General features: G+C 44.6%; 1 protein-coding gene across 1 annotated transcript in view; it reads right to left on the bottom strand.

The window, feature by feature from the left end:
- Window positions 1-21073, bottom strand: part of LOC121536441 (integrin alpha-V) — a gene marked incomplete at its 3' end in the record, with an annotated part of 72864 nt that extends 51791 nt beyond the window's left edge. Inside the window, 8 exon segments of the mRNA XM_041843703.2 lie at window positions 4200-4244; window positions 6027-6149; window positions 13168-13213; window positions 13883-13944; window positions 14153-14267; window positions 14500-14591; window positions 20083-20213; window positions 20620-21073. Of these exon segments, the coding sequence (XP_041699637.1) occupies window positions 4200-4244; window positions 6027-6149; window positions 13168-13213; window positions 13883-13944; window positions 14153-14267; window positions 14500-14591; window positions 20083-20213; window positions 20620-20783 (778 nt within the window).
- Window positions 21074-24473: the final 3400 nt, after the last annotated feature.

The raw sequence follows: 24473 nt of genomic DNA, 5'->3' as shown, positions 1-24473 counted from the left end.
TAACCCTTCTTCTACATGTGATTCCATGGGTATTACAGTATGCCATCAAACATCAACAATAAGACTTGTAGCCTACAGGATATTATAGCTAGCCTACCTCAAAAACAGATGTTAGCCACTGCTCCATGGTTAACCACCAACCACTCGACTTGAATCTTCTTTTCCAGCTTGCTTTATTTTAATGGATGGACATATTTTAAAGTTTAGGTGGGCTAATGACCAACGAGACGTTGTTCTCTCTCTACATTTCCTTCATAATGCTAAGTTTGACAAATATATGCTAGGAGATCTAGCTAAGCTACCTAGCTTGAATACATGGTAACAGTGCGTGGTAAAAAAAAAAAAAGTAGCCAGCTATGAATTTGACACATCAGTCCAATCAAAGTTACCAGGCATAAGACGTTGATTTACCCGTGGCCAATGACAATGAGCCTTCTTGGGCAGGCACTTCTTCTACTGTAAATCAATAGAGCACGGAATAGGGGCTTTTGCTGGCTAGCTCTCTCAGCAAGGTGCTGCGGTGACGTAGTGTACCCGTGAGCGACAGCACCATGAGCCACTCACGTGCGTCCAGAGAAGATCAATGACGCCTTCGCTCTGTGCCTTCTCTGTTTGCCCCTCCACCACAGAAAGCACCCAGGGAGGCTGAAACAGCTGCATTTAGGAACGGACTTACTCAATTAAAAATGTACCAAAGCAACAATGCAATGGGAAAGATGCTTTATTAGACCAATCATTTTTTAAATAAAATAGTTTGTTAACTGATATGATATATTGTTGTGACATCAAATAACAGAATTGCCCCACGTGACGCGTCGCCACTGCCTGGGCTGCAACACAGTGCAATGTGACGCGTCGCCACTGCCTGGGCTGCAACACAGTGCAATGTGACGCGTCGCCACTGCCTGGGCTGCAACACAGTGCAATGAAGAATGTATTATTGTTATCAAGTGAGTACAAAATATTTTGTCCATAAGCTGTAAACTGCAGTGATGTAGGCTAATTTGAATAACCGCTCAAAACGTCCGGTTTTGTTTCACGCAGAAATAACTGCAGAGGCCTACAGTCTAGGCCTGATTACGCAACCATTTGGATCAGTTTGGGTCTATTCTACAAAAGGTACATTAGACAGCAGGACACTCATAGGCTGGATGTTGTCAGGATGTAGCCTATCAGTGTTAAGATAGGCCTACAATAGGAAGATATGGGATTCTCCTTTTCCAACTCCCCGCCCGTTCTTAATGCTGTAGCCCATTTTACAGTTAGCAAAGCAAGAGCATCTCTCCACCAATAGGCTATTAGCAGGCCAAAGAAAATCAGTCAAAATACGTTTCCAACAAGCTTTTGTAATCCGCCTTTTCCCGGGACTCCATGAGAGATTTTAAGAGGCATGCATATAGCCGTGGCAGTGGAGGTCAGGTGCAGAATTGCACGACAGAACTATGAAGACAGACATGTAGCCTATAGCTTAAGTTTGAAGCATATGCATATTAGCCCATAACTCATAAAAGCTCAATGTTAGGCATAATAATGCAGTCAGAATATATCCAGTCAATTTACACGGGGAAAGAAAAACAAAAAAAGGTTGATCAGATAACGAAATCAAAACAGTAGGTAGCTACACTGTGAGTTCTCCCGAGGCTGCCGTGAGTGGGCTCCGTCCCAGTCCCCGGGTACACAGCTCGTAGCCTATTGTCTCAGGGATTTTTTTTTTTTAAAGGACAAGAAATGTATCCACAATGTAATGAACAATGTTATTATTGTTTTCAAGTGAAAACTCTAGGTCTAGGTTGTAAACTGCAGTGAATAGCTTACGGTCATTTGAATAACCGCTCAAAAGCCTGGTGTTTTGAATGCATATTCATGTTGAAATAAAACACCTTTGGGATGAATTGGAACGCTGACTGCGAGCCAGGCCTAAATCGGCCAACTTCAGTGCCTGACCTCATTAATGCTCTTCTGGCTGAATGGAAGCAAGTCCCCGCAGCAATGTTCCAACATCTAGTGGAAAGCCTTCCCAGAGGAGTGGAGGCTGTTATAGCAGCAAAGGGGGGGGACCAACTCCATATTAATGGCCATGATTTTGGAATGAGATGTTCAACGAGCAGGTGTCCACCTACTTTTGGTGTTTTTTTTATCAGCTGCTTTGTTTGTGATACTATTGGTTTTGACCCACAGATTTTCAGATGGACTGGCAGGTCAACTCTTTTTGGCTTGGCTAGCAAGCTAGCTGGCTGGCTAATTGGTTTTGTTCGATTGATGCAGCTGGACACGGTACCAGCTTTTTTGATTCACCTGGCTGGTGGTTCCTGATCTTTTGAAAACACCAACTGAAGAGTCATCTGACGCAGTAGAGGAATGGGAGACGCAGTAGAGGAATGCAGTGTTGAGGCAGAGGGCTCGTAGCGAGGACGACTGGCTGCTACTCTGAACTGTGTGTGGTGAGCTCTCTGGCGCACAGAGCTGCGAAGGCATCACCCTCATGGATGCCATACATTGTCCAGTAGTTACACGTCTCAGGCTGGTTCCCTGGGTAGCTAGCCCTCTACAGGGCCGTCACCAGAATCCATCTTCATCAACCATCTCCCTGACCAACCTTCCTCTGAACAAGCCATGAACTGTCCCTCTCCATCTTTGGAGGATGCATGCACTCAAAGACTTGGCTTCTATTGGTTGACCTAGCCAACTATATCTAGGCTACTCATGATGACGTATTGGTTGACCTAGCCAACTATAGCTAGGCTACTCATGATGACGTATTGGTTGACCTAGCCAACTATAGCTAGGCTACTCATGATGACGTATTGGTTGACCTAGCCAACTATTGCTAGGCTACTCATGATGACGTATTGGTTGACCTAGCCAACTATTGCTAGGCTACTCATGATGACGTATTGGTTGACCTAGCCAACTATTGCTAGGCTACTCATGATGACGTATTGGTTGACCTAGCCAACTATTGCTAGGCTACTCATGATGACGTATTGGTTGACCTAGCCAACTATTGCTAGGCTACTCATGATGACGTATTTGGTTGACCTAGCCAACTATAGCTAGGCTACTCATGATGACGTATTGGTTGACCTAGACAACTATTGCTAGGCTACTCATGATGACGTATTGGTTGACCTAGCCAACTATTGCTAGGCTACTCATGATGACGTATTGGTTGACCTAGCCAACTATTGCTAGGCTACTCATGATGACGTATTGGTTGACCTAGCCAACTATAGCTAGGCTACTCATGATGACGTATTGGTTGACCTAGCCAACTATAGCTAGGCTACTCATGATGACGTATTGGTTGACCTAGCCAACTATTGCTAGGCTACTCATGATGACGTATTGCTTGTTTTTTTTCTTTTCTTTTGAAGCGCTTTGAAAATGTTATGAAAAGCGCTATAGAAATGTAATAAATAATAATAATTATTAATAATTGTATTAATATTACAATTAAAACAGAAGAAGGAATGATGGAAGAGATATCTGTGGATGAGACCATAGCGACAGGAGAATAAGGGATGGGACCATAGCGACAGGACAATAAGGGATGGGACCATAGCGACAGGACAATAAGGGATGGGACCATAGCGACAGGAGAATAAGGGATGGGACCATAGCGACAGGACAATAAGGGATGGGACCATAGCGACAGGACAATAAGGGATGGGACCATAGCGACAGGACAATAAGGGATGGGACCATAGCGACAGGACAATAAGGGATGGGACCATAGCGACAGGACAATAAGGGATGGGACCATAGCGACAGGACAATAAGGGATGGGACCATAGCGACAGGAGAATAAGGGATGGGACCATAGCGACAGGACAATAAGGGATGGGACCATAGCGACAGGACAATAAGGGATGGGACCATAGCGACAGGACAATAAGGGGATGGGACCATAGCGACAGGAGAATAAGGGATGGGACCATAGCGACAGGACAATAAGGGATGAGACCATAGCGACAGGACAATAAGGGATGGGACCATAGCGACAGGACAATAAGGGATGGGACCATAGCGACAGGACAATAAGGGATGGTACCATAGTGACAGGACAGTAAGGGATGGGACCATAGCGACAGGACAATAAGGGATGGGACCATAGCGACAGGACAATAAGGGATGGGACCATAGCGACAGGACAATAAGGGATGGGACCATAGCGACAGGACAATAAGGGCTAGTCATACCATCCTCCCCATCCTCATTGAAGTCTCCGACGGTCACAGAGTATCCTGGAAATAAAGAACACAAACATTTTAATGAGTTTAACAAACTAAAAGATGAGATGCCAGCAGAGTTAAGTACCTTTAGTTGTCAATCGATTAAGAGGAGCTTGTTTCCCCCCAGCAGCCGAATCGAACGCTCTGCACCTTATTGATAACAACCTATAGCCTGAAAACATGGTTCAAACTGTAATGTTGTTATCATGGATGGTCATCCTGTATAGCCTGAAAACATGGTTCAAACTGTAATGTTGTTATCATGGATGGTCATCCTGTATAGCCTGAAAACATGGTTCAAACTGTAATGTTGTTATCATGGATGGTCATCCTGTATAGCCTGAAAACATGGTTCAAACTGTAATGTTGTTATCATGGATGGTCATCTTGTATAGCCTGAAAACATGGTTCAAACTGTAATGTTGTTATCATGGATGGTCATCCTGTATAGCCTGAAAACATGGTTCAAACTGTAATGTTGTTATCATGGATGGTCATCTTGTATAGCCTGAAAACATGGTTCAAACTGTAATGTTGTTATCATGGATGGTCATCCTGTATAGCCTGAAAACATGGTTCAAACTGTAATGTTGTTATCATGGATGGTCATCCTGTATAGCCTGAAAACATGGTTCAAACTGTAATGTTGTTATCATGGATGGTCATCCTGTATAGCCTGAAAACATGGTTCAAACTGTAATGTTGTTATCATGGATGGTCATCCTGTGTAGCCTGAAAACATGGTTCAAACTGTAATGTTGTTATCATGGATGGTCATCCTGTATAGCCTGAAAACATGGTTCAAACTGTAATGTTGTTATCATGGATGGTCATCCTGTATAGCCTGAAAACATGGTTCAAACTGTAATGTTGTTATCATGGATGGTCCTCCTGTATAGCCTGAAAACATGGTTCAAACTGTAATGTTGTTATCATGGATGGTCATCCTGTGTAGCCTGAAAACATGGTTCAAACTGTAATGTTGTTATCATGGATGGTCATCCTGTATAGCCTGAAAACACGGTTCAAACTGTAATGTTGTTATCATGGATGGTCATCCTGTATAGCCTGAAAACATGGTTCAAACTGTAATGTTGTTATCATGGATGGTCATCCTGTATAGCCTGAAAACATGGTTCAAACTGTAATGTTGTTATCATGGATGGTCATCCTGTATAGCCTGAAAACATGGTTCAAACTGTAATGTTGTTATCATGGATGGTCATCCTGTATAGCCTGAAAACATGGTTCAAACTGTAATGTTGTTATCATGGATGGTCATCCTGTATAGCCTGAAAACATGGTTCAAACTGTAATGTTGTTATCATGGATGGACATCCTGTATAGCCTGAAAACATGGTTCAAACTGTAATGTTGTTATCATGGATGGTCATCCTGTATAGCCTGAAAACATGGTTCAAACTGTAATGTTGTTATCATGGATGGACATCCTGTATAGCCTGAAAACATGGTTCAAACTGTAATGTTGATATCATGGATGGTCAGTCCATGCGTCCATAGATCTGTCTATACATTTGAGAGCGGTTACATTTCTCCAGCCCCCATCCCTCAGCTTTTGACGTAAAGTGGCAGGGAGTACACTTTGTTATAGTTTTAACTGCAGACTGCCCCTTTAAAACACCACTTCAGAACATGTGAACAAACACATTAAACCAGACAATGGATGAATCCCAAACAGCACTCTACTCTCTATATTGTTACACTACTTCTGACCAGAGCAGTGCACTATATAGGGAATAGGGTGCCATTTGGGACTCAAACAATAGGACTTACCTAAATAGCTGTCATCGTACTGAGCACTGGCGGACTTGGTGGTCAGCTGGTTACTGTAAGGAGTGTAGTAGTGGTTGTTGAACTTGGTGATGATCTCAGATATGTCGTCACTGATCAGCTGTCCTGTGGCAGTAACATATAGCGGAACATTGTTGTTACATACAGAAACATGTGTTATCAATAGCATATTGACTGCCTCATTCATATCAACCTTCCTAATAAAACAAGGCCATGAGTGAGAGGGTGGGGTGTAGGGAGCAGTTGTTTAGGGAGGGGTGAGAGGTTGGATAAACATTCCAGAAAGTCTAATAGCGCTCCTGTTTATATTGTTCACAAAAAGTCATCAAGGTTCACAGTATGTAAGAATCTAATATACAGTACATCCGTGGTAGAAACAATGTCTGTGTAGTTCTATGTATAAGAGTCTGCAATAATCATTTTATTGCTGTCCTCCTAAAAGCCCCAGTCTGTGGTAACCGTACAGCAGCTAAAGCCCCAGTCTGTGGTAACCATACAGCAGCTAAAGCCCCAGTCTGTGGTAACCATACAGCAGCTAAAGCCCCAGTCTGTGGTAACCATACAGCAGCTAAAGCCCCAGTCTGTGGTAACCATACAGCAGCTAAAACCCCAGTCTGTGGTAACCATACAGCAGCTAAAGCCCCAGTCTGTGGTAACCATACAGCAGCTAAAGCCCCAGTCTGTGGTAACCATACAGCAGCTAAAGCCCCAGTCTGTGGTAACCATACAGCAGCTAAAGCCCCAGTCTGTGGTAACCATACAGCAGCTAAAGCCCCAGTCTGTGGTAACCATACAGCAGCTAAAGCCCCAGTCTGTGGTAACCATACAGCAGCTAAAGCCCCAGTCTGTGGTAACCATACAGCAGCTAAAGCCCCAGTCTGTGGTAACCATACAGCAGCTAAAGCCCCAGTCTGTGGTAACCATACAGCAGCTAAAGCCCCAGTCTGTGGTAACCATACAGCAGCTAAAGCCCCAGTCTGTGGTAACCGTCCAGCAGCTAAAGCCCCAGTCTGTGGTAACCATACAGCAGCTAAAGCCCCAGTCTGTGGTAACCATCCAGCAGCTAAAGCCCCAGTCTGTGGTAACCATACAGCAGCTAAAGCCCCAGTCTGTGGTAACCATACAGCAGCTAAAGCCCCAGTATGTGGTAACTGTCCAGCAGCTAAAGCCCCAGTCTGTGGTAACCATACAGCAGCTAAAGCCCCAGTCTGTGGTAACCGTCCAGCAGCTAAAGCCCCAGTCTGTGGTAACCATACAGCAGCTAAAGCCCCAGTCTGTGGTAACCATACAGCAGCTAAAGCCCCAGTCTGTGGTAACCATACAGCAGCTAAAGCCCCAGTCTGTGGTAACCATACAGCAGCTAAAGCCCCAGTCTGTGGTAACCATACAGCAGCTAAAGCCCCAGTCTGTGGTAACCATACAGCAGCTAAAGCCCCAGTCTGTGGTAACCATACAGCAGCTAAAGCCCCAGTCTGTGGTAACCATACAGCAGCTAAAGCCCCAGTCTGTGGTAACCGTCCAGCAGCTAAAGCCCCAGTCTGTGGTAACCATACAGCAGCTAAAGCCCCAGTCTGTGGTAACCATACAGCAGCTAAAGCCCCAGTCTGTGGTAACCATACAGCAGCTAAAGCCCCAGTCTGTGGTAACCATACAGCAGCTAAAGCCCCAGTCTGTGGTAACCATACAGCAGCTAAAGCCCCAGTCTGTGGTAACCATACAGCAGCTAAAGCCCCAGTCTGTGGTAACCATACAGCAGCTAAAGCCCCAGTCTGTGGTAACCATACAGCAGCTAAAGCCCCAGTCTGTGGTAACCGTACAGCAGCTAAAGCCCCAGTCTGTGGTAACCATACAGCAGCTAAAGCCCCAGTCTGTGGTAACCATACAGCAGCTAAAGCCCCAGTCTGTGGTAACCGTACAGCAGCTAAAGCCCCAGTCTGTGGTAACCATACAGCAGCTAAAGCCCCAGTCTGTGGTAACCATACAGCAGCTAAAGCCCCAGTCTGTGGTAACCGTACAGCAGCTAAAGCCCCAGTCTGTGGTAACCATACAGCAGCTAAAGCCCCAGTCTGTGGTAACCGTCCAGCAGCTAAAGCCCCAGTCTGTGGTAACCGTACAGCAGCTAAAGCCCCAGTCTGTGGTAACCATACAGCAGCTAAAGCCCCAGTCTGTGGTAACCATACAGCAGCTAAAGCCCCAGTCTGTGGTAACCATACAGCAGCTAAAGCCCCAGTCTGTGGTAACCGTCCAGCAGCTAAAGCCCCAGTCTGTGGTAACCATACAGCAGCTAAAGCCCCAGTCTGTGGTAACCATACAGCAGCTAAAGCCCCAGTCTGTGGTAACCATACAGCATCTAAAGCCCCTGTCTGTGGTAACCATACAGCAGCTAAAGCCCCAGTCTGTGGTAACCGTACAGCAGCTAAAGCCCCAGTCTGTGGTAACCATACAGCAGCTAAAGCCCCAGTCTGTGGTAACCATACAGCAGCTAAAGCCCCAGTCTGTGGTAACCGTACAGCAGCTAAAGCCCCAGTCTGTGGTAACCATACAGCAGCTAAAGCCCCAGTCTGTGGTAACCGTCCAGCAGCTAAAGCCCCAGTCTGTGGTAACCGTACAGCAGCTAAAGCCCCAGTCTGTGGTAACCATACAGCAGCTAAAGCCCCAGTCTGTGGTAACCATACAGCAGCTAAAGCCCCAGTCTGTGGTAACCATACAGCAGCTAAAGCCCCAGTCTGTGGTAACCATACAACAGCTAAAGCCCCAGTCTGTGGTAACCATACAGCAGCTAAAGCCCCAGTCTGTGGTAACCGTACAGCAGCTAAAGCCCCAGTCTGTGGTAAATGTACAGCAGCTAAAGCCCCAGTCTGTGGTAACCGTACAGCAGCTAAAGCCCCAGTCTGTGGTAACCATACAGCAGCTAAAGCCCCAGTCTGTGGTAACCGTCCAGCAGCTAAAGCCCCAGTCTGTGGTAACCATACAGCAGCTAAAGCCCCAGTCTGTGGTAACCGTACAGCAGCTAAAGCCCCAGTCTGTGGTAACCATACAACAGCTAAAGCCCCAGTCTGTGGTAACCATACAGCAGCTAAAGCCCCAGTCTGTGGTAACCATACAGCAGCTAAAGCCCCAGTCTGTGGTAACCGTCCAGCAGCTAAAGCCCCAGTCTGTGGTAACCATACAGCAGCTAAAGCCCCAGTCTGTGGTAACCGTACAGCAGCTAAAGCCCCAGTCTGTGGTAACCGTCCAGCAGCTAAAGCCCCAGTCTGTGGTAACCATACAGCAGCTAAAGCCCCAGTCTGTGGTAACCATACAGCAGCTAAAGCCCCAGTCTGTGGTAACCATACAGCAGCTAAAGCCCCAGTCTGTGGTAACCATACAGCAGCTAAAGCCCCAGTCTGTGGTAACCGTACAGCAGCTAAAGCCCCAGTCTGTGGTAACCATACAGCAGCTAAAGCCCCAGTCTGTGGTAACCATACAGCAGCTAAAGCCCCAGTCTGTGGTAACCATACAGCAGCTAAAGCCCCAGTCTGTGGTAACCATACAGCAGCTAAAGCCCCAGTCTGTGGTAACCATACAGCAGCTAAAGCCCCAGTCTGTGGTAACCATACAGCAGCTAAAGCCCCAGTCTGTGGTAACCATACAGCAGCTAAAGCCCCAGTCTGTGGTAACCATACAGCAGCTAAAGCCCCAGTCTGTGGTAACTATACAGCAGCTAAAGCCCCAGTCTGTGGTAACCATACAGCAGCTAAAGCCCCAGTCTGTGGTAACCATACAGCATCTAAAGCCCCTGTCTGTGGTAACCATACAGCAGCTAAAGCCCCAGTCTGTGGTAACCATACAGCAGCTAAAGCCCCAGTCTGTGGTAACCATACAGCAGCTAAAGCCCCAGTCTGTGGTAACCATACAGCAGCTAAAGCCCCAGTCTGTGGTAACCATACAGCAGCTAAAGCCCCAGTCTGTGGTAACCATACAGCAGCTAAAGCCCCAGTCTGTGGTAACCATACAGCAGCTAAAGCCCCAGTCTGTGGTAACCATACAGCAGCTAAAGCCCCAGTCTGTGGTAACCATACAGCAGCTAAAGCCCCAGTCTGTGGTAACCATACAGCAGCTAAAGCCCCAGTCTGTGGTAACCATACAGCAGCTAAAGCCCCAGTCTGTGGTAACCATACAGCAGCTAAAGCCCCAGTCTGTGGTAACCATACAGCAGCTAAAGCCCCAGTCTGTGGTAACCATACAGCAGCTAAAGCCCCAGTCTGTGGTAACCATACAGCAGCTAAAGCCCCAGTCTGTGGTAACCATACAGCAGCTAAAGCCCCAGTCTGTGGTAACCATACAGCAGCTAAAGCCCCAGTCTGTGGTAACCATACAGCAGCTAAAGCCCCAGTCTGTGGTAACCGTCCAGCAGCTAAAGCCCCAGTCTGTGGTAACCGTCCAGCAGCTAAAGCCCCAGTCTGTGGTAACCATACAGCAGCTAAAGCCCCAGTCTGTGGTAACCATACAGCAGCTAGTATATATTGTGCACAGACAAGACCAGGCTGGCACAGAATCCATACAAATGTTGACAGCACAGAACCCATACAAATGTTGACAGCCCAGAACCCATACAAATGTTGACAGCCCAGCACCTATACAAGTGTTGACAGCCCAGCACCTATACAAATGTTGACAGCCCAGCACCTATACAAATGTTGACAGCACAGCACCCATACAAATGTTGACAGCACAGAACCCATACAGATGTTGACAGCACAGAACCCATACAAATGTTGACAGCCCAGAACCCATACAAATGTTGACAGCCCAGCACCTATACAAATGTTGACAGCACAGCACCCATACAAAGGTTGACAGCACAACACCCATACAAAGGTTGACAGCACAGAACCCATACAAAGGTTGACAGCACAGAACCCATACAAATGTTGACAGCACAGAACCCATACAAATGTTGACAGCACAGAACCCATACAAAGGTTGACAGCACAACACCCATACAAATGTTCCCCCTCCCTATTCAACTCACACAGTGCCTCCCCAGCACAGCGGCCCCCCCTCCCCTATTCAACTCACACAGTGCCTCCCCAGCACAGCGGCCCCCCCTCCCCTATTCAACTCACACAGTGCCTCCCCAGCACAGCGGCCCCCCTCCCCTATTCAACTCACACAGTGCCTCCCCAGCACAGCGGCCCCCCTCCCCTATTCAACTCACACAGTGCCTCCCCAGCACAGCGGCCCCCCTCCCCTATTCAACTCACACAGTGCCTCCCCAGCACAGCGGCCCCCCTCCCCTATTCAACTCACACAGTGCCTCCCCAGCACAGCGGCCCCCCCCCCCCTATTCAACTCACACAGTGCCTCCCCAGCACAGCGGCCCCCCCTCCCCTATTCAACTCACACAGTGCCTCCCCAGCACAGCGGCCCCCCCTCCCCTATTCAACTCACACAGTGCCTCCCCAGCACAGCGGCAGCCAACGAGCCGTCCCGTTAAAAACATCTTTGTCCGTTTTAAAAAGGGCTGCATTGGCTCATTCGTCTAGCAGCACACCCAAAGGAAACATGATGAACTAATAACACCCTATAGTCAGCAGAAAACAAACTGCTCTTCACTGAAACGGATGTTAGCCTGGGGAAAACATGGATTGGCCTGGTTTACTCAATAACACTGTAAGGGGTTGGAGCCAGCCCTGGGATCAAATAATATTTGAAATTGAAGATAAATTATCTGGACTTGATTAAGCTTGCCTGGCACAATTGAACCAATAGAATAGTCCCAAAAGTGCAAATCCCACCCATCTGGCACCCCAGGCAGTCTGAAGCAAAAATGCTCAAAGTATTTGAAAGAGTCCAAATTGTAGTAATGGAACCCAGGTCTGCTCTGTCGGGGAGGGTTGGTGTTGGTGCACCCAGGTCTGCTCTGTCGGGGAGGGTTGGTGTTGGTGCACCCAGGTCTGCTCTGTTGGGGAGGGTTGGTGTTGGTGCAGTGGAACAAGGGAGCATTGTAGAGCTCTGCTGTGACTATGGAGAAGCCCCATCTCATGGGTAATCACCCAGCAAACCCACCGCAACAGCGACTGAGATGGCACCCTGCCACCACATCCGATACAGTGCATTCGGAAAAGTATTCAGACCCCTTTACTTTTTCCACATTTTTGTTACGTTGTTACAGCCTTATTCTGAAATGGATTCAATTCACTTTTTTTTCCCCCTCCATCAATCTATACACAATACCCCACAAAGACAAAGCAAAAACAGGTTTTTAGAAATGTTTGCACATGTATTAAAAATAAAAAACAGAAATCCCTATTCAGACCCTTTGCTATTAGACTCTAAATTGAGCTCAGGTGCATCCTGTTTCCATTGATCATCCTTGAGATGTTTCTACAACTTGATTGGAGTCCACCTGTGGTAAATTCAATTGATTTGGAAAGGCACACACCTGTCTAAATAAAAGGTCCCACAGTTGACAGTGCATGTCAGAGCAAAAACCAAGCCATGAGGTCGAAGGAATTGTCCGTTGAGCTCCAAGACAGGATTGTGTCGAGGCACAGATCTGGGGAAGGGTACCAAAACATTTCTGCAGCATTGAAGGTCTCCAAGAACACAGTGGCCTCCATCATTTTTAAATGGAAGAAGTTTGGAACCACCAAGACTCTTCCTAGAGCTGGCCGCCTGGCCAAACTGAGCAATCGGGGTAGAAGGGCCTTGGTCAGGGAGGAGACCAAGAACCCGATGGTCACTCTGACAGAGCTCTAGAGTTCCTCTGTGGAGATTGGAGAACCTTCCAGAAGGACAACTATCTCTGCAGCACTCCACCAATCAGGCTTTTATGGTAGAGTGGCCAGACGGAAGCCTATTCCTCAGTAAAAGGCACATGACAGCACGCTTGGAGTTTGCCAAAAGTTTGCCTAAAAGACTCTCAGACCATGAGAAACAAGATTCTCTGAACATTCAGAACATTACTGCATTGACAACAGCTATAGATAGGCAATCAGAGCATTCCCACAAATACACTGAATCAATGCATGCCTCATCTCAGGGGAGAGCCAAACAGAGCACAATGTGTCTGTCTGATAATACCCAGGAATAGTAGACCTGCTCAGTAAATATATAGAATGAATTACACATCACTTACCTTGCCAATAGAAACTACCAGGGCCTCCAACAACCACCCTGTTATTCTGTTGGTGAGAAGAAAGAAAGAAAGAAAGAAAGAAAGAAAGAAAGAAAGAAAGAAAGAAAGAAAGAAAGAAAGAAAGAAAGAAAGAAAGAAAGAAAGAAAGAAAGAAAGAAAGAAAGAAAGAAAATTCTGTTATTCGTTCTCTGGAAAAGAATGAAGGGCGTGGAATGTTGCAATATTTTCTAGAGAACTCATCGAGCGCCGAGTTGATTATCCCTTTTATCCCATGGCTATAATTTAACACATTTACAGCTAGAAATGTGTTCATTTACTGGTAGAAATGTGTTCAACATCCACTGAAGTAGCTAGCAAGTTTACTAGATAGCTACAGTAGTTGCTATGGTAACCAAACAAACAGACTTGCTAGTTTAGCTAACCAAACCATCAGTCCTAGCTTGCTATTGTGAAAATCGAATTCAACCATGCCAATAATGTTATCAATTCGACTTTTGCTTTCAAAAGCAGCTCAAAACATAGAACATGTAAGAACTATAGCCAATGAATTCTACCCCTGCAAATATACCGTGCGTTATAGGGAAATAATACACGCTTTAGAATGCCCTTCAAGCCAATCAGAAATGAGTATTCAACAATGCCATGGTATAATACTGCATAATAATGTTTTTATTGATCTACTGTTGTATGGAACACTGCATAGTAAAGTACACACCTTGACAAAATCAATACTGAATCCAGCTTGACAGAAGCCTTGTCCCTCTGGAGAGTTAGCATCTGTTCAGAGTAACACAAACACAAATACGGAACGATGTAATAATCGCTCAACGGTAGACCAGGTGGAGTTATCTCCATTCTACTGTTATTTATATAACAGCAGAGTAAAAAAAAAAAAAGATATAGGGCCAGTTTCCTAGACCCAAATAAGGCCTAATCCTGGACTAAAATGCAATGGAGATTCTCAGGCTAGTTTCAAGTCACTTACTAGATCGACAGGGAGAGTACTCCACCACGTCTCCTCCCTTCTTCAGGAAACATGTTCCGACAGGCTCTCGCTCTGAGAAGCTGTACGTGCTCCACTGGTAGAGGGGTGCACAGGCCTGAGAGAGACACACAACACCTCATGAGTACAGTCAACTACAGCAAGACAATCGCAGAGACAGATACCCAAATTTTTTAAAACCTGGAATCCAGACTAAAGTTCTAGGACTGGGATATGGGTAATCTCTCGCGACAGACTATTTGCTAGCTAGCGCACTCAAGATTTGGTTCCGATAAGGGCATGTTCACCGTTTGACCAATACCGTTCTGAGATAAGCACATGACACTCACCAGGATGTGTTCACCGTTTGACCGTACCGTGGCTCCAAACCACTGGTTGGACTTGAACTCCATCTGGACCCCCTCCATATTCTTCCGATCATCTGTGAGGGAGAAATTCATTGTGGTTTTAATGAAGAAACACCATCTCTTTAGGGGGTTTCCCACCCTTTTAAAGAACTCTACTCCTCCAACTGTGTCATTTTCAATAGGGAACACGTTTTAAAACATTTTGCAACCGGTGATGAAAACAAGCAGTCCAGGTCAGCCTAATGAACACACCCCAGAATATCCACAGACAAATGGACTGGTAGATGTTTGGTATTTGTGATCATTGATAAACGAAGGCAGCAGCAGCAGCGATGAGCTTTCATCCTCCTCCTAATCAGAGCCTGGAGATTTTTTATTTATTTTATTTTTATTTCACCTTTATTTAACCAGGTAAGCCAGTTGAGAACAAGTTCTCATTTACAACTGCGACCTGGCCAAGATAAAGCAAAGCAGTGCGATAAAAACAACAACACAGAGTTACATATGGGGTAAAAAAAACATAAGGTCATAAAATACAACAGAAAATATATATACAGTGTGTGCAAATGTAGCAAGTTATGGAGGTAAGGCAATAAATAGGCTATAGTGCAAAATAATTACAATTAGTATTAACACTGGAATGCTAGATGTGCAAGAGATTATGTGCAAATAGAGATACTGGGGTGCAAAAGAGCAAAATAAATAACAATATAGGGATAAGGTAGTTGGGTGGGCTAATTTCAGATGGGCTGTGTACATGTGCAGTGATCGGTAAGGTGCTCTGACAACTGATGCTTAAAGTTAGTGAGGGAGATAAGAGTCTCCAGCTTCAGAGATTTTTGCAATTCGTTCCAGTCATTGGCAGCAGAGAACTGGAAGGAATGGCGGCCAAAGGAGGTGTTGGCTTTGGGAATGACCAGTGAGATATACCTGCTGGAGCGCAGACTACGGGTGGGTGTTGCTATGGTGACCAATGAGCTAAGATAAGGCAGGGATTTGCCTAGCAGTGATTTATAGATGGCCTGGAGCCAGTGGGTTTGACGACGAACATGTAGTGAGGACCAGCCAACAAGAGCGTACAGGTCACAGTGGTGGGTAGTGTATGGGGCTTTGGAGACAAAACGGATGGCACTGTGATAGACTACATCCAATTTGCTGAGTAGAGTGTTGGAGGCTATTTTGTAAATGACATCGCCGAAGTCAAGGTTCGGTAGGATAGTCAGTTTTACGAGGGCATGTTTGGCAGCATGAGTGAAGGAGGCTTTGTTGCGAAATAGGAAGCCGATTCTAGATTTAACTTTGGATTGGAGATTCTTAATGTGAGTCTGGAAGGAGAGTTTACAGTCTAACCAGACACCTAGGTATTTGTAGTTGTCCACATACTCTAGGTCAGACCCGTCGAGAGTGGTGATTCTAGTCGGGTGGGCGGGTGCCAGCAGCGTTCGATTGAAGAGCATGCATTTAGTTTTACTAGTGTTTAAGAGCAGTTGGAGGCTACTGAAGGAGTGTTGTATGGCATTGAAGCTCGTTTGGAGGTTTGTTAACACAGTGTCCAATGAAGATTAAACTATAGTTTTTCCTAGAGGAAATGACTCACAGCCGACATCCTTTAACACACCCTGTCTAGCAAATACAGATCTAGTTCTGACACACACGTGTTAGTTACTCAAATGAGGACAGCTGAACCTATAAATGATCCGTACTGTAGGCTCCTTTAAGCTCCAGACCTACTATCAGACTGCTCTGTGGTTAGGGTTAACAATGGTCTCCTTCCACATCTGCCGTCTCGCCACGTGTAAGCCAAGTGAGACTGTGGTTAACATGTCTAATAACACACAGCGTTAATATGGGGAGTGTCGTGTTGATGTGGAAATTATACATCTTTGTAACAAACCTGAATCATCAGATATGACAAAAGCATTGCAAAACGACTGTTGAAATATCCTGTTAACTGCAATGTAACTTTACATAGCAGGCGTAGGAAGACACCTGAGTGGATTCCCCACTTCCAATTTTTCAGGGGAAACCGAAGTTAGGTTGAAAACACTCAATCCCGAAACATCCGCTTTCCTCCAAGTCCGCGGAGAGCGGCTGCAACGTTGCTGGTATCGAAATACCACCTGTGCGTGATCAGGCAGAGTTGAAGTGGCTTATTGCCTAGTGCCTACAGGGTTAATAAAATGGGAGGGTTACCTCAAGACTCGGCGCTGAAACACCATGTTACTGAAGATATAAAAAGACAAAAAGGAAAGATTCACCCATTTTTAATGTTCTGTTGTTTTTGTGCATCTCTGAGCGATGTTCTATCGATTACCCGGGGTCATTTCGTGTTTTCATGTGTATCTGAGCTATTGCCGTTCAAGCAGGCCGACATTCGGCCGGTATGACGTAGCATTGCTATAAAGCCGCTCTCACTGCACTGGAGGTTCATAGGAATAACACTTCTAGATCGCATAAAACGTCTTTCATACATGTCAGGTTTCAATACTGGCTGATGTCATAACGCGGGAGGTTTGTAGGGCTATCTTCTGTATACCACCCCTACCTTGTCACAACACAACTGATTGGCTCAAACCATTAAAGAAAGAAATTCCACAAAGTAACTTTTAATAAGGCACACCTGTTAATTGAAATGCATTCCAGGTGACTACCTCATGAAACTGGTTGAGAGAATGCCAAGCGTGTGCAAAGCTGTCATCAAGGCAAAGGGTTGCTATTTGAAGAATATAAAATACATTTTGATATTGTTTAACACTATGATTACTACATGATTCTATATGTGTTATTTCATAGTTTTGATGTCTTCACTATTATCCTACAATGTAAAAAATAGTAAAAAAAATTAAGAAAAACCCTTGAATGAGTAGGTGTGTCCAAACGTTTGACTAGTAGTGTATGTGGGAGGATACTTACTACCCTTCAGCGCAAACATACCATCGAGCCTACCACAGAGCTCTGTTCCTGTCGAACGCTGACTAGAGCAAAACTCATAGGAACAACAGCTAGCTCCTCCATGTTTCTAACATCCCAGCTCCTGCCTAGCGCTGACCCTGACCAGAGCACCAGTTGTAGGGGTAACATCATTTTACATTTACATTTTAGTCATTTAGCAGACGCTCTTATCCAGAGCGACTTACAGTTAGTGAATACATATCTTTTTTTTTTTTTTTTATACTGGCCCCCCATGGGAATCGAACCCACAACCCTGGCGTTGCAAACGCCATGCTCTATCAACTGAGCTACATCCCTGCCGGCCATTCCCTCCCCTACCCTGGACGACGCTGGGACAATTGTGCGCCGCCCATGAGTCTCCCGGTCGCGGCCGGCTGCGACAGAGCCTGGATTCGAACCAGGATCTCTAGTGGCACAGCTAGCACTGCGATGCAGTGCCTTAGACCACTGCGCCACTCAGGAGCTCATCCCAGCTGTCCCCTCCTCTAGCCTGGAGACTAGAGCCTTGGCTGCACCTGGTCAAATATTACACCCACGGCTCCTCTATAATTATAGTTATTCTAATCTAGAGACTGTCTGGACAGCTGTAAACATATCTGTCAGTTTAGCACGTCCGACCCTGAGGAAGACTACGGACAGCTGTAAACATATCTGTCAGTTTAGCACGTCTAACCCTGAGAAAGACTCGGTGCCGAAACGTTGGTTTTCCAATAAATCAATGGGAGCAATTAGTGTGCTCTAATTTTGACGTCGTTTTTTTTTTTTTTTTTAAGGTTTGCCTGTTCACCAAGAGTAGACTGACAGAGCTGGAAAACAAGATCTCATCTGACTATGACAGACCAGGGAAGAACAGTGAACATGGTTTTGCATTGTGTGTGTGTGTGTGTGTGTGTGTGTGTTAGTTAGTTTGTGCTGGGACAAACCCAGATCACATGGTTAGCAAGATAGTTTGGCAATGGCCAGGCGGGATACAACCCCCTGAGCACACACTAATTACAGTACCTTCCCCAACGGCTTTAGGCTGCTCGGACACAAACACTAATCTAAACTAATCCCCTCACCTCTCGGTCTACAGGGTGAGGATCAGCCGTCACAAAGGCACCCATTGTGGCCATGAAGTCACTTACAGCATAACAGTAGGACCAGGAGGCCACTCAGGCACTGACAGACCATCAGATATAGCAGCAAAGGGAGGACAATATGGATACACCTATTACATGGAAACATATTTGCATTTAACTTTGGGGGGCAGTATGAAAAATGTATGCACTCACTTACTGTAAGTCGCTCTGGATAAGAGCGTCTGCTAAAATGACTAAAATGTAATATTGAGTTGTTTCCAAGTAACACAGGTTGAGCGTGGTTCAGACTTGGAAATAGTAACTTTTCTTCTATTTTCCAATAGTCTAGACTACAGCGGGGTAGTCACTGGAATAGCGAAGTCACTCAATCTGTAGTTTTAAGTCTGTACGTGAGCAAAATAATGTTTGATCTGCAGTTGTCTATTAAGCACAACAAACAAACCAAGAAGGCAAATTACCAACGTTCAAATTGATAAAGAGTGGTGTAAAGGATACACTGAAATATAGGCCGATGTTCCCCTAAATAGCTTAACGTGTGTGTCACTCATGGGGCTTGGTTTTGCATTGTGTGTGTGTGTGTGTGTGTGTGTGTGTGTGTGTGTGTGTGTGTGTGTGTGTGTGTGTGTGTGTGTGTGTGTGTGTGTTAGTTTGTGCTGGGACAAACCCATAAGATGGAGGGATGTGCCGTAGTGTAAATATTACTAAACGCCATGACGCATGTCTGTCTGCAATGGATGCTTCAAGACATAAAAAGTTACTGACTCATATTGCCCCCCTGTTATAATGCAGAGCAGACAGTCCTTTAAAAGGGTACTGGGACTCTCCCCTTCCCCCTCTGCCCCCCCTCCCTCCCCTCTGCCCCTCTGCCCCCCCTCCCTCCCTCCCCCTCTGCCCCCCTCTCCACCCCCCTCTAACCCCCCTTCACTCTCACTCTCTCTTTCTCAATCTCTCGCAATTCAATTTAAGGGGCTTTATTGGCATGGGAAACACATGTTTACATTGCCAAAGCAAGTGAACTAGATAATAAACAAAAGTGAAATAAACAATTAAAAAATGAACAGTAAACATTACACTCAGAAAAGTTCCAAAAGAATAAAGACGTGTCAAATGTCATATGATGTCTATATACAGTGTCGTAACGATGTGCAAATAGTTAAAGTACAAAAGGGAAAATAAATAAACATAACTCTCTCCGTCTCTCTCTCTGTGTGTGTCTTTATGGAACTCTTAAGCTTAACATTGAGCATGTCTGCACATCTCCACTATATGCTTCCTAGATGAGTGAACATCTGCCTTTGCTCCGTCTTACATCCTAAAAAAACTTACTGTACCTCATAGGACATATTTTCACATACACATGGTTCAATTCGTTTTTAATCTGCACATGACCCTTGACTGAAATAAATGGTATTCACTTTGAATATCAATCCATAGTGGTCCCTCCCTGTTCATCACGATGTAGAAGTCGAGAACAGGGGGGTCAAATCAATCAGATACTTTTTTTTTTGTGTAACAGACCTCCTGTACTCACCAGTGTTGTCAAACTGTACTTGGGTACAGTCACCACTCTTCTGCCATGGGCAGGTATAGACAGCCCCTCTCTCCACCACTGTGGAAGCTGAGGTGGTGTTGGCTCTGGGAGCTCCTATAAGGATGTTTGACCTAAAGAAGAGAAATAGACTTAGCCTAAACACAAGGTCTTCTGTAGCTCAGCTGGTACTGCGCTTGTAACGGCGCCAGGGTAGTGGGTTCGATCCCCGGGACCACCACCCATACACAAAAAATGTATGCACGCATGACTGTAAGTCGCTTTGGATAAAAGCGTCTGCTAAATGGCATATTATTATTATTTTACAAGAAAACATGCACCACCCCTATTCTTATACTGTAGCCTATTAGGGTCGCAACAAAGCTATGTCACATGATGAATAGAACGTTGAGTCACATTAACAATAGCATAATTCTACTTTCCCTCATCAAAGTTAAAATAAGGCTTAGCCCCTATGGCAAAAGGCAATAATAAAGATATAATAGCAAGCATTTAAAATATTATATAACTCAATCTTACTGCTTAATATTTGGCTGGAAGAAATCCACAGAAAATCCAAAATAACTTCCTTTAGGTCCAGAGAATACATAGGGTTTGTCAATATCCAGATTGAAAGAAGTTGTCCACTGTAAACAAGACAGGATCAAAGCCAAAGATAAACTAAGTTTGCGACGTCGTTCCATCCTGCCTGCTAAAAGTTCCAAGTCTGTAGCCTGTTCAACTGGGTGTGATTCAGTTTGGCGATGAGTTCCCCTTTCTCTTTGTAGTCGTACTAATGATGATACACCGAGATCCCACACTCCATTTCCATAAATCCCGCGCCAGTTCAGTAAACCACTCGGCTACACAGTCACTTATTTACCAATACCAGAAAACAGTCCAGTTCAAATCAGCCCGTCCTCAACCGTACAGTTCATGCAATACAACGTAACAAATATGTGTGCACATTAAAACACCCCCGCAGCGTTGTGTCCTTTCGCAGCAACACTGAAAAAGTACTTCCGGGTCATGGAATTTAAGAAACCTTCTAAATAAAAGTCCTCCGCATATTAATAGAAAAGTGTCATTAACCTGCATTTATTCATGATATATGAAAAACAATTGTCTAAACATTAACAGTGATTCATATTTGTTCATATTTAAGTGACATTTGCATTAAATGTGGGTTTTAAAACATGTTCCAAGCCAGGCCAAATAAATGCCCCCAATTCAATACACTGTAAATGAAATACATTTTGGTTTATAGAGCAAGCTCTGCACTGGTGGTGCCCCAATCCCGCAGCTGAATCAACTTTAGGAGACGGTCCTGGCGCTTGCTGGACTTTCTTGGGCGCCCTGACGCCTTCTTCACAACAATTGAACCTCTCTCCTTGATGTTCTTGATGATCCGATAAATGGTAGAGAGAATCCCCTGGTCACCTATAGAGACCTGCCAAGAGGAAGGATGTTAAGTGCCACATGCCTTTTCAATGCATGACTTTGAACCTTGAAATGCATGCCTTTCAATGCATTACTTTGAACACCTTGAAATGCATTCGTTGTAAGAAATGTGCTATATAAATAAAGTTTGATTTGATTGATGACATTACAGCTGTAGAATATTTAATAAATTGTACTTTTCACATGAGCACAAGTGCAGTTTTTTTGATTTAGGTGCAATCTTACTAGCAGCAATATCCTTGCCTGTGAAGCTCTTTTTGTACAAAGCAATGATGACAGCACGTGTTTCCTTGCAGATAACCATGGTTAACAGAGAAAGAACAATGATTTCAAGCACCACCCTCCTTTTAAAGCTTCCAGTCTGTTATTCTAACTCAATCAGCATGACAGAGTGATCTCCAGCCATGTCCTCGTCAACACTCTCACCTGTGTTAACGAGAGAATCACTGACATGATGGCAGCTGGTCCTTTTGTGGCAGGGCTGAAATGCAGTGGAAATGTTTTGGGAGGATTAAGTTCATTTTCATGGCAAAGAGGGACTTTGCAATTAATCGCAATTCATCTGATCACTCTTCATGACATTCTGGAGTATATGCAAATTGCCATCATCAAAACGGAGGCAGCAGACTTTGTGAAAATTAGTATTTGTGTCATTCTGAAAACCTTTGACCACGACTGTACAATAGGGACTCTACTTAGCAGACTGGACCCTGGTTTTATGGACACAATCGATTGTTCTTCCTGTAAAGTGCAATTTGTTTGTGCAATACAACAAAAACACAGTAAGACTTTTCTTAAACATTACATTTCAAAATGGTATCCTTGAACAATAGCACCAGTAAATTAACAAGAATCATACAATCAAAATTATTTAAAAAAAAAATGTGTCATTGTATATATTTTTTACCAGCAGGCTATTATGTTCTTTACATTAATTTACTTAAACTCCAACCAATCCAATCTCAATGTGCTCCACCTTATATTCTATATCTTGTATAAAGTAGTAATTCTTTTTAGTTTTTCCCCCATTATAATTTAAAAAAAAACATAATTCTTACATTATGCAACGCTGCAAAAAAAGATTTGATTTTGTATCATACACACAGCGTTTTACAGTGGACTTTTATTTGTACTTCTTATGTCCCCTGTCTTAGCTAGCTAGTTAGCAGAGCAGTAGATCAACAAATAATGTTGTTTTACTTAGCCTTGATAATTGTTTGTACAATATGTCGACTTCAGTCGTCTTTCAGAACTCGTGGCATTATTCAAGGAGGCGCATCAGAGCATTAAAAGGGGTGAGAAGACCACTTATAGTGGAGAAGTGCAGCTGTAGTGTGGAAATGTAGTAATATTAATATGCCATTTAGCAGACGCTTTTATCCAAAGCGACTTAGTCACGCGTGCATACATTTTTGTGTATGGGTGGTCCCCGGGGATCGAACCCACTACCTTGGCGTTATAAGCGCCATGCTCTACCAGCTGAGCTACAGAGGACCACAATGTACGCACTCACTAACTAAGTCGCTCTGGATAAATGACTAAAATGTAAATGTAAATGTAGTGAGAGGCAATTTACCGGGTTTGGTCAGGGCCAGCATGAGGGATAAAGTTTATCCTGTGTCGGCGAGTGTAGCTATTAGGTTAAGTTTGAGCATCTTCGCAATACAATGTGTTCTATACAGCTGTCGACATTCTACAAGGAAAGAGCCACTTAATCAATTATATAATAATTAACCAGATTACCCCGGATACCAGACTTAGATGAGTGATAACTTAGTTCCAGAATGTTGTCATTGATGAGAATGAATCTAAAAATCTATTGACATTCAGAATTGTATTGTAGTTTCATGACCTGAGACAAATCTTCAAAGGCACAGTATTTATTATATTCAGAGTGGTACATGCATTCACACAGTCTTGATTTCTAGGATCCTTCCAACTACATGATTGATATGTCAAGTGATAAAATCCAAAATTATCAATTAAAAGTTTATGGAAAAACTGCACTTGTGCTCATGTGAAAAGTACAGTTTATTAAATATTCTACAGCTGTAATGTCATCAATCAAATCAAACTTTATTTATATAGCACATTTCTTACAACGAATGCATTTCAAGGTGTTCAAAGTAATGCATTGGAAGGCATGCATTTCAAGGTTCAAAGTCATGTATTGAAAAGACATGTGGCACTTAACATCCTTCCTCTTGGCAGGTCTCTATAGGTGACCAGGGGATTCTCTCTACCACAGGGCTACCACGGGGTCTGGGATCCTGGGTGCATCACCGGATGGCATGGTGGGCACCACAGCAGTGGTGGAGGTCAAGTGTCCCTATGGTGTATGGGACCTTACCATTGAAGAGGCAGTGAAGTCGAAGGATTTCTATATCAAGGAGGGAGGGTCTTACAGCATCTGTGAAGACCATCCTCACTGGCACCATGTCCAAGGGCATCTCCACATCACTGGAAGGGACACCTGCTTCTTCATTGTGTGGACCACTAAAGCCTCCATCACCGTCCCCGTCCAGCGTGACGACCTCTGACCTCTTACAGACTCATATTGCTCCTCCTGTCAGTACCTGTTTTCAGAGAAGCCAATAGTCAAAAAATATTCCACATAGTTCACACACACACACTAGGCTCCCAGAATAGGTTATATTACATACAAGTTTTTTGTCAAAGCAGCCAACTAAAGTAATGTAGTTAACGTAAGTTCAATCACAAAGGCATTTTATCATGGGCACAGTGGGAATTTATATCTGTGATGTTTAAATGATGTCTTAACCCCAGAGTGAGAGAATACATCACTTCCAGCAGATCTCCTTGCTGAGCGTGGCGTTGATCACGCACTGCTTCTCGTGGGGTGAGCCTGATGTTCCGCACGTCACGCCCCATGTCTAAAACACGGGGAAAAGGTAAAAGTCAATGTCGATGCA

Source organism: Coregonus clupeaformis, chromosome 23, assembly GCF_020615455.1.
Source record: "Coregonus clupeaformis isolate EN_2021a chromosome 23, ASM2061545v1, whole genome shotgun sequence".
NCBI classification, from domain to species: domain Eukaryota; kingdom Metazoa; phylum Chordata; class Actinopteri; order Salmoniformes; family Salmonidae; genus Coregonus; species Coregonus clupeaformis.
This window is presented reverse-complemented; position numbering and strand designations above follow the sequence as displayed.